The 13,382-nt window shown below is 44.3% G+C and overlaps 1 protein-coding gene across 2 annotated transcripts in view; it reads left to right on the top strand.

Moving 5' to 3' along the window:
* ldlrad2 (low density lipoprotein receptor class A domain containing 2) overlaps positions 1 to 6,951 on the top strand; it is a 52,369-nt gene extending 45,418 nt beyond the window's left edge. For both annotated transcript variants that reach the window (XM_080890951.1, XM_080890952.1), the window contains exons 4-6: positions 1,493 to 1,642; positions 1,785 to 1,925; positions 3,275 to 6,951. In XM_080890951.1, coding sequence (XP_080747077.1) covers positions 1,493 to 1,642; positions 1,785 to 1,925; positions 3,275 to 3,555 — 572 coding nt within the window. In that variant the 3' untranslated portion in view covers positions 3,556 to 6,951. The remainder of the gene's footprint in view (positions 1 to 1,492; positions 1,643 to 1,784; positions 1,926 to 3,274) is intronic.
* Positions 6,952 to 13,382: the final 6,431 nt, after the last annotated feature.

Below are 13,382 nucleotides of genomic sequence, written 5' to 3'. Positions count from 1 at the left end.
CTCACAGAGACTGCTGGTGTCCTTCTACAGAGCCACCAACAGACACAGACCTATTGCATATGCATCTGGTACACTAGCTGCACCGTGGCTCAGAGAAAAGCACTCCAAAGGATCATTAACACCACCCAAAGGATCACTAGCTGCCCTCTCCCCACACTGGAAGATCTACACAATACCCACCGTCTTAAAAAAGCTGCTGCTACTAAAAAATGTCCATCACGCCACTCTTGAATTGATCTATGCGCTGACTGAAGCATGTATGTGGGAATGTATGTGAATGTGTGCTCATACTACTTTTATTAGCACTTTAAGTGTTTTATTTATTGATTTTATTGAATTTTATTGTTTTATTTATACTTTCACATTTTTATTTTTTATGCACTGATCGGGGACCACTTATAATGTGGTTGTACCTGTGACAATGACAATAAAGACATTCTGATTCTGATCTTTGAGTGAAGTTAGCTCTCTTTCATTTCTCTCCCTGTCAAATATGGCAGCTGGACCTTTAGCTGCAACACACTGAGGCTATGTCCACACATCATTTTCTCTCCATTTTGGCCTCCCACACTGAGACAGCGTTTTCCTCAAGGGAAAAACGCAGCGTTTTGAAAACGCTCTCGAAAACGCTGCCCCGGCGCAGTGTGGACACTAGAAAGCGCAGACTTTCTAAAACGATGACACATTTTAGTCATGTGATGCAGTCATGTGACCACTTAAAAAAAGATAGTGGAGTGCATTACAGCAGTTGTTTTGATTGCTCTCAATTTTGACAGCCCTAAAAAAGATTATTATCAGTTTGTACATGCTCCAGATAGCTTTACTTCAAATTCTTTCATTCCTACTCGCTTTTGCACCTGTGGACGCACAACTCTGTGAAAATGACTGAAAACGCTAGTGTGGACGCGGAGCGTTTTCAGACGAAAACGCCGTTTTCAAATCTATCTAGGCTAGTGTGAACGTAGCCTGAGAGACAAACTGCACACACACAGTTTGTGTTTGTTGAGTTGATAGAAACGCTGTGTTAGAAATTACCTCACACTTAAAAAGTATTACTCTCTTTATGTTGGCTCCTCTTCTGTAGGGCTAGCTAGATGCTGAAGTACCACAGCTTACAGACAGTTGCAGTCGTTCTAGTGCTGTGGCATAAACCAAACAAATTTGGCAAAATTCTAATCGGTTTGATGTTTGACGCATTCAACTCAAATCCATCAAACCAAAAGTAACAAGCCTGTCAGGGAGTAAAAGTAAAAAGCAGTCAGGAAATAAACTTCTCAAGTAAAGTACAGATACATGTTCTTAGGTAGAGTAAGGAAGTATTTGTACTTCGTACTTCCCACCTCTGACCGTACCTACCATACCTATTTTCTGTACAAGGTAGAAATCCATTGCATGCACTGAATGTGTGTGTCAGTATTCAGTGGCAGTAGTCTACCCACTACCAAAGTAATCCCTCTTTTTCACTTTCTTTGTTGTCTTCTTCTTCCTTCAGGTTTTAATCAATCAGATTGCAGCAATGAGCCTTACTTCACTTGCAGGAATGGAAAGTGCATCCCTCTGAGTTTGGTGTGTGATGAAAAAGGCATTGATAACTGTGGGGATGGAAGTGACCTGGAGGAAAACCTCACCACAGGCTGCAAAGGTCAGTTAGGCTGATACTTACTTAATTAGGAAATTTGAGGATTTTGGAATACTGTAAACAGTTTAAGAAATGTATTGTAAAGCTTACCAGTGAAACACCATTTGTAATATTTAATAGCTGACCCAAATCTGTCCTTCTTCAGAAGGTCAAATTTTACCTCCTGAACCTTCACCAGCAATAGCAACCCCTCCTCATCCCTTTCTGAGTCCACCCACTGTGCCCTTCCTGACACGTATGAACTGTGGTGCGCCGATTGGTCCTCCCAATCCTGAGTCGGTAGCAGGTACGTAAACTTGCAAAGACAGTGCTTACACCCTGCAGTCAGTTGGCTGCTAAATAACAAAATTCAGTTGCACTCAAGAGTAGTCCAATAAAATTTCTTCAGTCATTGTTTCCCAGAAGATCATTATCAGATGTGATGTGGCCAGTAGGGGTGACTGTGGAGGTGTCAGACTGTTTGAAAGCCTCGTTACAATTCTGGCACAATTGCTTTAAATGCTGCAGCTTTTACAAAGCCTCGCTTTGCCCAGCGCTACAGAGCTCTATCTAGAGGAGCAGACTGCTTGCTTTCAGTGGTCAGAATTTCATTCATGTGCTTAATTTATTGTGGAGAAGTAAGTTATAGCAAATATCTACAGAGCAACATAATCATAGTCAAAGTGACCATTCAGTTGAAATAGTGGAGGGTTTTTTTAAAATATATTTTGGCCCTTTGTTCATATTCAGATATACTTTTAAGGAACTCTCTGCAGCAGGAACATAAAGAGAGGCTCTGAAGTGCTGATGGATGGTCAGGCAATCTGTGGTTTATGACTTTTTGTCACCGTTTGTTTGGTAGAGAACTCAATCGCAGGACTCAGAAGCTTAGGGAGAAGATGAAGGGTTTATTTGTGATATTGCACCAGGTGAAGATATATAAATATATACAATGGGATAAGAAAACACAGGGCTCGAGGGAGTCCAAGGCTGAGGGAAAGGTCTGAGGCAGGCACCAACATTAGTTCTTCTTTACTCCGTCCGTGACTCACTCAAGCAGTCTGATCTAAAACGCCCACCGTCACTCACACACATCCACAGAGTTCAAAGCGACAGGGGACACAGGCAGGGGATCTGGGAAGCCTGTACACTGGGGAAAATACGTCAGGGAGAAACTCTGAGAAATCTCAAGGAAAAGATGCTCAAGTGGCTGGGCTACACTGACACTATTCAGTACAACGATCCAGCGAGGAAGCAGTCGCCTGCCATCTTAAGTAGTCTGCCAGGTAATCATTCACAATGAGAAGCCAGAGTAGGATTAGCATGAATGAGCAACAGGTGTGCGTTGAAGGTGGGTGCAGAGGTGGGGGAGCAAGGTCCAGCTCTGCCCTGGTGGGAGAGGCGAAGGCAAAAAGAAACACACCACACCGGATCCTGAGATTCGTGACACTTTTTTTATGAATGGATGATCAATGGGCAGGACATTTCCAAGTCCATGGACCCTGTTGGGTATCACTGAATTGTTGACTATTGTTTTTTTGTGAGGTGGAGCTTCCCCACCACACACATAAATGAATGTACTTTTTCACTGCTGCTGTTTATTTAATTATGACTGTCATTTCCGATACAAATAACTATACTTTGTTTTAACTCTAGACTCCCCTGCCTCTTTGTCCCTGTTGGTTCTCTACATCATCATGGGCATGGTGACAGGTGGCATAGTGCTCTGCTGGTGCTTCTGGTCACCTGGCTGCTTCATGTGGCGAGTTAGCGCCTGTCGCTTCTTACCCTGCTGCAACTCAGCCTGTGCCTCATGCCAGTTGTGCACTCACAGCTGTATCCGCAATAAGGAGCACCGACCGGGAAAAGTCACTCCACACACACATGCCAGTGGCACACCGATGGGGACCGCGGTGGTTACTACAGCAGGTGTGTAAAGCAGCAGGACTGTCCAACAGGTCACGATTGGTACACAGAGATATGGCATGGACATGAATCATGAAGGCTGAGTGGTGTGTGACGATGTGTGAGACTCTGGCATGGACAGATCTGATGGAGTCGATTAAATGTGTTTTAAATGTAATCACACAGGTGGTGTTGTTTATGTTACTATGAGAAGATAAAGCAGGATAGAATTTATATCTGCAATTTAGTATGAAAGTATGTGATCAGTGTTTAGTCATATACATGCTATTTTCACTCTGTCTTTGAAGTAACTGTTTAGTCATGCTGTGAAAATATACCACATGTCCACAAAGTATGCTGAGGTCATATACTGAAGAAACAGCAGTGGAGTGGCCCACCTGGTGACAACAGCTGTTTGTCCCTTTGAAAAATTCACTTTTCACTCTCCATGCTGACATACTGTGGGGGAACATAACTAATCCATCCCCTGATAAATTTGTAATGTTTCTCAGTTCCAAAGAAATGAACAGTCTCTAATAAAACCCAGAAAACCACATAACAAACGCTATAAATTGATTTGGATTTCATTAAGTGAAATTCGTGGTGAACCTGTCCAATGCAGCCAGAATACTGCTTCCCACAGATTGGTTGTGTGCCCATGTACCACACAGATCCTAATCAGTCAATGAATTAATCAATCAGAGACTGCTAACCTCAACTCATTATTTGTATAAAGCACTTCTGTCTGCAGAACCAGTTCCTTCATTCCGACCTATCGACCACAAAGGGTAAGACCAAATAGCTGATAAAGGAAGTCAGGGACACAATTGTAGACCTGCACAAGGCTTGAATGGCCTATAAAACCATCAGCAAGTACTAAGTCCTGTTTCTCTTGGGAATCAAATAAGGAAAATTGTGTTCGTTAAGTTAGTTCTTTGATGTAACAATGCTTCTTGGCAATAAATCTAATAACTCTAAAAGGCTGTGTGTATGATGCCACATTTTTAAGGAAACAGCATTTGTATTTGTGTTGTCTCTTTATTTTGAACATGTTAAAATAGTATAACAACATCAACAACAGAGAAAAAGGAGACAAACAAACAAAGAAAAACAAAAGCAAAACAAAACAATAATAATTAGAAATTATAAATAATATGTTTAAAAAGCAGCTGGAAGAAGTGTAAGCTTATTTAATCCCACCCCTTCTCCCTCCTTTAGTAACTAATAGGCTACACCTTTTCTCCCTGTCCATTGTAAATTCTTCCGTACAATTTGTTACATGTATTTGCTTTTATAACTGTAGTAACACGTCAAAAGGCTACTTTTACATTTACAGATATATTACTTATGTAAACATACTTGTGCACCCACACATACACATCCCTGTTGTGAAACTAATGGGGGAGAACACCAGATCAGAGCCTTTCCTCCTCCCTGCACTTTGCAAAAACCATAGTTTTGAACCTCTGTTTAAACTGAGTCATGCTTCAGTTCTTCACTCAGTCTGTTCCACAGCTTTATTCCACACACAGAGATGCAAAAGCCTTTAAGTGTTGTTTGAACACAGGGATGTTTTACATTTATTTCCCCCCCTAACTGTATCCCTCTACTCTTTTAGAAAACATTTTGAGAATATTGTCAGGAAGTGGGCTGTTTATTGCTTTATATATAATTTGTACAGTGAGAAAATGAACCGGATCAGTGAATTCTATAACCAGTATTATGGATTATCCTTATGGCCCTTTTTGCAAAATGAATATTGATGATAGCAAAAACTTAAAAGCACCAAACAGCTTATTCAGCTATTGTCTCCTATTTGGTCTCTTTTCATTGGTCTGGATGGTTGAAGTCTGAAAAGAAAAAAAGAGACTCCACGTGCTCCCAGTACCTGCGTTTGGTATCTCTCATCGCACGCTGCATGCCATATGAGCCGCTCAAATCGCCAGTGGTGAGACCCACGTTGTAGGAGGCGGTCCTGGCGTTCATTGCAGTGCGGATCGATCTGTCCACCCACGGTTTCTGGTTCGGGAATGTGGTGACTCTCGCAGTGGGGATAATCTCCTCCGCTAGCATATTGACGAAGCATACTGCTACTTCCGTAAACTCGTTGATGTCGACTGGGGCATGCTCTGAACATGTCCCAGTCGACATTGTTGAGTGCGTCCTGCAGCGTAGCTTCTGATTGGGCAGACCAACGTTTCACCTCCCTCGTGGTTACTTCTTCCCTCCGTATGTTTTGTTTATACTGGGGAATGAGGAGGATGGCGTTCAAAACGTTCCAGTGCAAATGCCCCTGACAGTGAAGGGCAGTCACGGCAGGCCTCCAGCAGCCCTCTGACACTGGAGAATGGCTCTGTGCAGTCTGTTCAGGATTGTCTGGATAGAGAGCCATCGGCCACATCATCCTGGAAGCCCTGATTACCAATTTGAAGATTGGCTATGGTTCCTAAATGCTGATAGGTGTGGAAATGGGATTCTTATGTTGTTGTCTTCTTTGGACACCAGGGGCCCGTTCTTCGTACCTCGCTAAGTAGGTTAGCCGGATTAGATTGTTGACGATTTCGCGTGATCCTGGATCAGTCGGTTCCCCGAAGCTCATCCGGGACTTGCTGTCATAGCAACAGAGCCGTAAGCGTAAACCTGCTCGGGAGCAGGTTTACTTTATGTAAACAGGATTAGATCGCAGCCACGCAGGTATGTCCGCGTCATCATACGAAAGCAACAGCGATATTCCACCACTGTTTCACCATAAATAAATAACATCAATGTAACTAAAGACAATGCAGCACCTGATCCATTTATTGATTTCACACAGGTCATTTCCTAAAAAAGGGAAATGTACTATTAACATTCTATTACATGTATGTGATTATTACAGATTCAATTCATATTTCAGAGTAGCAATTGTAAATTACTTCGTGTAATCAAGATGAGAGACCACGGCTATAAAAGCGAAGGTGGATTTGGGAAGCCTGTCGCAGCCATGTCCTGTCCGTATACGCGAGCCACCCATTGCGGAAGGTGCAAGATTGATAAGGAGAGTCCTCAGAATTCAGCGTATATTGCGGGATAGACAGGATCCTTTAGCTCAGCGCGACAGTGTGCTCATAGAGAGATATCGATTTTCCCGTGAGGGTATTATTCACTTAACCAACTTGTTGACGAGGGGGTGCAGGACCACCACCTGTCTTTTTTTCCTCTGCCCTTTTCTTGGTTGCTGTTATAAACAAACAGATTATTCCAGGGTCTCTTTCCAAGAGACTAAAAGCAATATAAGTGATAAATATTACCATTCTGTAGGATATTCTTATATTTCACTTTTACCTGTTCCCATGTTCTAGTGGGTCCTGTCGTGGCTCTAATGTGAAAGAGGATAAAATATAACATATTATAATATAATGTAATATAATATTGGATAATATAGTGTAATATAATAAATCTACCCTACCGCCTACTGGTGTTGGCCAGAGGGGCCGATGGCGCGATATGGCAGCCTGGCTTCTGTCAGTCTGCCCCAGGGCAGCTGTGGCTACAACTGTAGCTGCCTCCACCAGTGTGTGAATGTGAGAGTGACTGAATAGTGGCATTGTAAAGCGCTTTGGGTGCCTTGAAAAGCGCTATATCAATCCACTCCATTATTATTGTTATTATTAAATTACTTACGAGTTTAATTTGTCAGCAACTTCCTGCCAGCCCTCGCTCCTTGCTTTTGCAGCCTTTGCAGTGTTCCCTTGCGTTCTGATTAAACTCTGAAACTCCTGAAATCCCTCACTCAAGAGTTCTTGCTCTGCTGCCGAAAAATACCGAGCCGAGCGCGCTCCGTCGACATTTTCGCCGACCAATCAGAGGGTTGCCGATCAATGTTTCTACTATCGATGCGTGGCCCCTTTTACGACACCCAGTGATGTCACATTACTGCGTCCAGCTGTACTAATCGTCAACAGCAGGTGTGTTCGGGGAACCGGATTAGCGAGCTCACGGTTAGCGCGATGATTTGATCTTGGATGTGTCATTTGATCTTGGATGTAGTAAGCGACGTACGAAGAACGGGCCCCAGGGCCCTATTTCAGGAAGCCGGTTTAGAAAACTCAGAGTGAAAAACGATACTCAGGGTTGAGTAACCCCGAACTGTCCAACTCGGAATATTCGGTTTCAGAAAGGCTGATAACAATTAGTTCAGTCAACGCGGAGTTGCTTTAACCCCAAGTGAAGCGCGCGCACGAGGATACATAAAGCCCTGATTAGTGGAGCACAGAGTAAGCGAGTCACCATGGAGACGGAGGGAAAGAAGGCGCGGTCAATGTATTTCACAGCGCTTGAGGCCGAAATTCTGATGGCAGCATATGCCGATAACATGCAAATTTTGAGGAAAAAAAGTAACACAGGCTCAGCTGCAAAAGAAAGGGAGCATGCATGGCAAAACATAGCCGACAGAGTCAATGCGTGAGTGTTAATTTAAACATTGATCTAGGGATTTCCACCCATTTAACACGTTATTTTATTATATTTTATTTTTTATTTTATACATTTTATTTTGTGACGTGATGTGAGCGCAGGTGCAACCCAACAGGCCCCAAATGTTCCTGGCAGCAAGTAAAAATGAAATATAAAAATATAGTCCAAACAGGTAAGGTGTAATTGTATTATGAGCCATAGTGCTTGGTCTGTTTGTCCGATGTAAATCAATTGCAGTTAGAGGCTACATTAATTTCCCCTCTGTAAGCACTTATTGAAATTATCTGAGCACATTACAAGTACATATTTGCTTACTCTGTATGCTCAAATGTGACCCGTTATAGCCAACAGAAAAAAAGCGGAGGCCCGAAAAACAGGTGGAGGTCCTCCACCACCACCACTCACAGAGGCTGAGCAGTTGGCTTCCACATTTGTGATAATGTTGGCAGCATCACATATGATCTTCACAGTGCAGAGAACACAAATTAGCATCCATTACTATAATGAAATAATCTGTTAGTTTGAAATGCTACAGGGAACTATGTACCTGTACATTAATGCTGTGGAAAGACTTCCTGTTCACATAGTCTCCTTCATTTACTGAAGGAGCAATGATTGGAATGTGAGTGCCATCTATACAGCCAATCACGCCTGGGAACCGTGAGAATAAATGTAAAATTTAAGTAGTAGTTCAAGTATCACCACATCATGAATTAAGTTTCGTTCATCCTGATACCTGCAATTTTGTGGCATCCCTCTTTGATAAATCTTGTGGGTCTATGACCGGGGAACACCACAAACCAGTACAGGAGACGTTTCAGTGCAACTGTAACATTCCTGACTGCCCGACAGACGGTAGCCTTGGAAACGTGCTCAGCGTCACCAATATTATACAGAAAGCTCCCGTTTGCAAAAAACCGAAGTGCGATACAAATAATATGTACAGAGAGGATGTCTGCGATGTGTCACATGAGCAATATTAGGCCTGAGGATGTTCTTCAAATAAATTATAGATTGTGCTGAAAAACGGTAACGTTCACACAGGAAATCATCAGGAAATGATAAAATGTCCAAACGCGCTCTAATCACTCTCTCCCGGCGGAGAGCTCTGCGGAGAATTTGGGCTTCAACATCTACTGGCTCTTCAAGGAAGGAGCACGCCATGTCTGACACTTCCTACAGTCAGGTTTCTGACAAAGAGGCGGAGAAGGTCAGGGTTAGTTGAAGTAAACCTGCTAGGGGGCAGGTTAGCTTCACGGAGTGTGTTGTCATAGTAACTCACTCAGAATTAATCTAAACTCGCTTTGTGAAACCGAAAACCCAGAGTTTCCGTTAACTCAGGGTATACTTACTCAGAGTTTGCACTAAACCGGCTTCCTGAAATAGGGCCCTGCTTCACAGTCTGTCTCTGACATCCCCCATTATATGGAAGTTGAACTTCATTTTGGAGATGGTTCTAGGGATCATTCCAAATAATGCTGCAATTTGGTTTTGTGGAACACCAGCTTGAACTTGTCCAATGACAGGGCCCTATCCAGTCAAAGATGGGACAGACGGACAAACACCAGCTGACCACTTTAGCAGGGTTCATGTTTGAATGCTGCAGGCATCAATCAGGCACCTGACTGTCAGCACCTGTGATACCAGCAGCTCAAAACAAGGCTCATTAGCAGAATAGGTTGTTTGGGATTGACAGGGAAGATTTGTAAGTTTTGCATGAGTGTGACCCACATACTTAACTCTGCTGCTGCTCAAACCATAAATGCGTTTTCCTTACAAATGTGGCACCTTTTAAGGGAAAAGGGGCTTTTCCCAGATTAAATGCAAATAAGCATTGTTCAAACAAACTATGATTAAGTGACCCTGACCAGATGATGTTTTGGCCTTTCTCTCTCTGACTTGCTTGTTTACCTTTGTCTGTATGTTTAAAACTTTATATAAAGTAGAGGCTAGAAGGACTTTGTTTGGTCTAAAACTTAAAGGCAAGAATTTATTATTCATTTGCTAATAAAAGATGTTGTTGGTAACTTACTTATATTTATTTCATCTGGTTCCAGTTTCCATACATAACATGTATGTGTGACGAGGTGCAGCTAGACTGTACAATACAGGAGGTATGTAACCGAAAGGCTTTCACTTTGGTTCTATTTAATTCCATTTGATTTTAATTATATAGCATCAAATCACAACAACATTTGCTTCAAAGTGCTTTATATTGTAAGGTAAAGACCCTAGAATTGTCAAGAACCATAGTTCTAACACGCAAGCTGGACCCAGAAGCAAACACAGTACGCAGGAAATGCACGCAGAATAAACTTTATTTCTTAACTAAAGGTGACCCGGAATAACCAAAGGGAAATGTTAGAACAGAAGAGACCGGGAGATAAACGATTCGGGACCGTGGGAGGCTGCAACAGAAAAGGGAGAGCGTTACTGGGGAGCAGGGAAAAGACAGCATACAACAGGGTAGACCTATTTATCTTGCGATCGGGGCCAGATGGTGGAGACCGGAGGGAGGAGTAAGTGTCTGCGGGAGAGGATTCCAAGGCGACGGAGAGGATGATGACAGGTTGTTTATCTGAACTCCAGGAGGACAGGCAGGTGAAGGCTCGAATACGCCAGACAATAACCACTGAATGGTGACTGACGGACTGATGTGGACCAGCCGGCCGTGTGGGGTTAAATAGTCCTCCTGATGATCGCCTGGAATGGGATGCAGGTGTGAAGACGACAGCCACACCCGTAGGCGTGGGCATCCCCACCGCTCCTCAGACACCGAGCCATGGCCCATGACAAGAATAATACAAAGAGAAACAGAGAAAACTCCAACAATCAAATAACTGCCTTTGAGCAAGCACTTTGGTGACAATCAGAAGAGAAAACCTTCTTTTAACAGGAACAAACTTCCGGCAGGACCAGGCTCAGGAGGGGGGGGCCATCTGCTGCGACCGGTTGGGTTGAGGAGTGTGATAAGACTTGACCTTCGCGGCTAAAGAAGTGCAGGAGACAGATGCTGTCTAGTGTAGCAAGTGATTTATTCACCATTTTGTAACCAACCAGTATTTACAAAAATAAATAAAAAACTCCATGATTAACTCAGGTCAAATAAACATAACTGAACTTGAATCAACAGAAATTAAGGTCAAACTGCACACAGCTACACTGACCTGGTCCTTCCTCTGAACACCTGCATTCCTCTGCGTAAAAGGTCCACTCACCCCTGGACTATTCAATTAGCAGTGTTGGGAAGGTTACTTTTAAAATGTATTCCATTACAGATTACATGCCCCAAAATGTATTCTGTAACGTATTCCGTTACGTTACTCAATGACAGTAACGTATTCTGAATACTTTGGATTACTTAATATATTATCATGCTTTTTACCACAACGTGAATGTACTATTGCTGTGTGATTTATTACTATTACTGAAGGTCCGCGACTCCGAACTGTAGTAAAGGGACCTCTGACTAATACGGCGGGGTCCCTGTCTGTTACGGTTTGGAGGAGGACTCAAGCGCAGGACTCCGGTTCTGATGCTCACAAGAAGGGTTTATTTACAAGTCACCAGGTGTATATACAAGAATGTGCGGGGGGGTGTTATATACAGCTGAGTGGGGGGAGAAGGGGTCTCCAGGGAAGTCCAGGGGACAGCGGGCGCTGTCTTTTGGCCGCGCCTGGCAATCCATGGCAATATGGCCCTTGCGGCCACAATAAAAGCACTCACCGGCTCTCCAGCGACAATACCGCTCCTCGGGCGACAGTCTGGAGCGGCCCAGTTGCATGGGCTGTTCACTTTCTTCCATGCTGTCCGATGAGTGACTGCCGCTAGGCGCGCCCCCACCTGACGTCTCCATGCGCCCTGGGAAATGTAGTTTCCGGTTCCCCGACACGCCCGTAGGTGCTCATCCATCTTCACACATAGTGTAATCACATCAGACAGGGTCTTAGGAACATCTCTCATCATCAGTTCTCTCTTTAACTCATCACAAATATTATTCAAGAGAGTACTTATCAATGCCGACTGCCCCCAGCCAGTTTCATCGGCCAAGGTCCAGAATTCGACCGAAAAATCCGCCATACTCCGCCTTCCCTGCTTCAAATTTAACAGTCTGTGGGCAGCCGCCTCCGCTCCGGTGCCTCTTTCAAAAACACTTTTAAATTTGGTGAGGAAATCCTCGTAAGAAATGTCTGGGGCTGTTCTTAAAACAGCTTGCGCCCAGTTTAATGCCGGCCCACGTAACAGTTGAACCATAAAGGCGATTTTGGCCCCATCTGTCTCATATGTTCTTCGTAACTGACGGAATTGTAGGGTGATCTGAGTCAAAAATCCACCACATTTATCAAACTCACCTGAGAAAGGCTCCGGCGCTGGTAACGATCGCTCTGGAGGTTCTGTGGAAGCTGGCGTGGGGGAAACAGGCGGAGCGACTGCAGATGGATTTGGAGCCGATAGCTGAGGAGAAATAGACGGAGGGGGTGAGGGTGGGCTTACCGACGGTAGACGTTGAGCGAGGGCTTGAGTGAGTGCGGCCAGTTGTTGATTTATGTGCCGAAGCATGTGTTCGTGGCGTTCCAGGATTGCCTCCGGGGTGAGGACGGGTTGCTGGGTGGGATTTGTTACGGTTATTATTATTATTATTATTGTTACGGTTTGGAGGAGGACTCAAGCGCAGGACTCCGGTTCTGATGCTCACAAGAAGGGTTTATTTACAAGTCACCAGGTGTATATACAAGAATGTGCGGGGGGGGGGGGGGGGGGGGGGGTGTTATATACAGCTGAGTGGGGGGAGAAGGGGTCTCCAGGGAAGTCCAGGGGAAAGCACGCGTTCTTCAGTATATCCACTCACACGATCACAGGCTCACACTCCGACACTGCCACACGGGAATCACACGGGGAAAAATCCAGGAAGCTCTGTAGACAGGGAGACAGGGTTAAGGACGACGCACAGAGGAAAACACTCTTAACTAAACTTGCTGTAGCTTGACTTCACTAACGCGTAGTAGACAACGATCCAGCGACGAACAGCAGTCACCTCTTGGCTTAAATGCTGCTCCCCTTAATGAGACCCAGGTGTCTCATTTCCCGAGGGCGTGGGTCGAGGGCGTGAACCCACAGTGAGTTCCGCCCCGGCGAGAGAGAAGAGCAAGAGAGAGAGAAACAGAGAGGGATGATCAGCGTGCAGCTGATCCGCCTGGCCGTGACACGGTCAGCTCGTAGCCGAAAAATAGCTTTACTTTGTTGTGTGGGTCAACTTTTCTTGCGAGAGACAGAGAGAGGCGTTGAAAGGCTGCTCCAACAGAACTTATTGTTTCGGAGGAAAACACGAACACGGTGTACAGTCGAGTCTTAATAGCTTACTTACAGCTGGGCTCGTCAGGCTCTCTTCTTGGCTGAAGTGGTT

The sequence above is a fragment of the Rhamphochromis sp. 'chilingali' genome, assembly GCF_963969265.1.
Source record: "Rhamphochromis sp. 'chilingali' genome assembly, chromosome: 9".
NCBI lineage: Eukaryota > Metazoa > Chordata > Actinopteri > Cichliformes > Cichlidae > Rhamphochromis > Rhamphochromis sp. 'chilingali'.
This window is presented reverse-complemented; position numbering and strand designations above follow the sequence as displayed.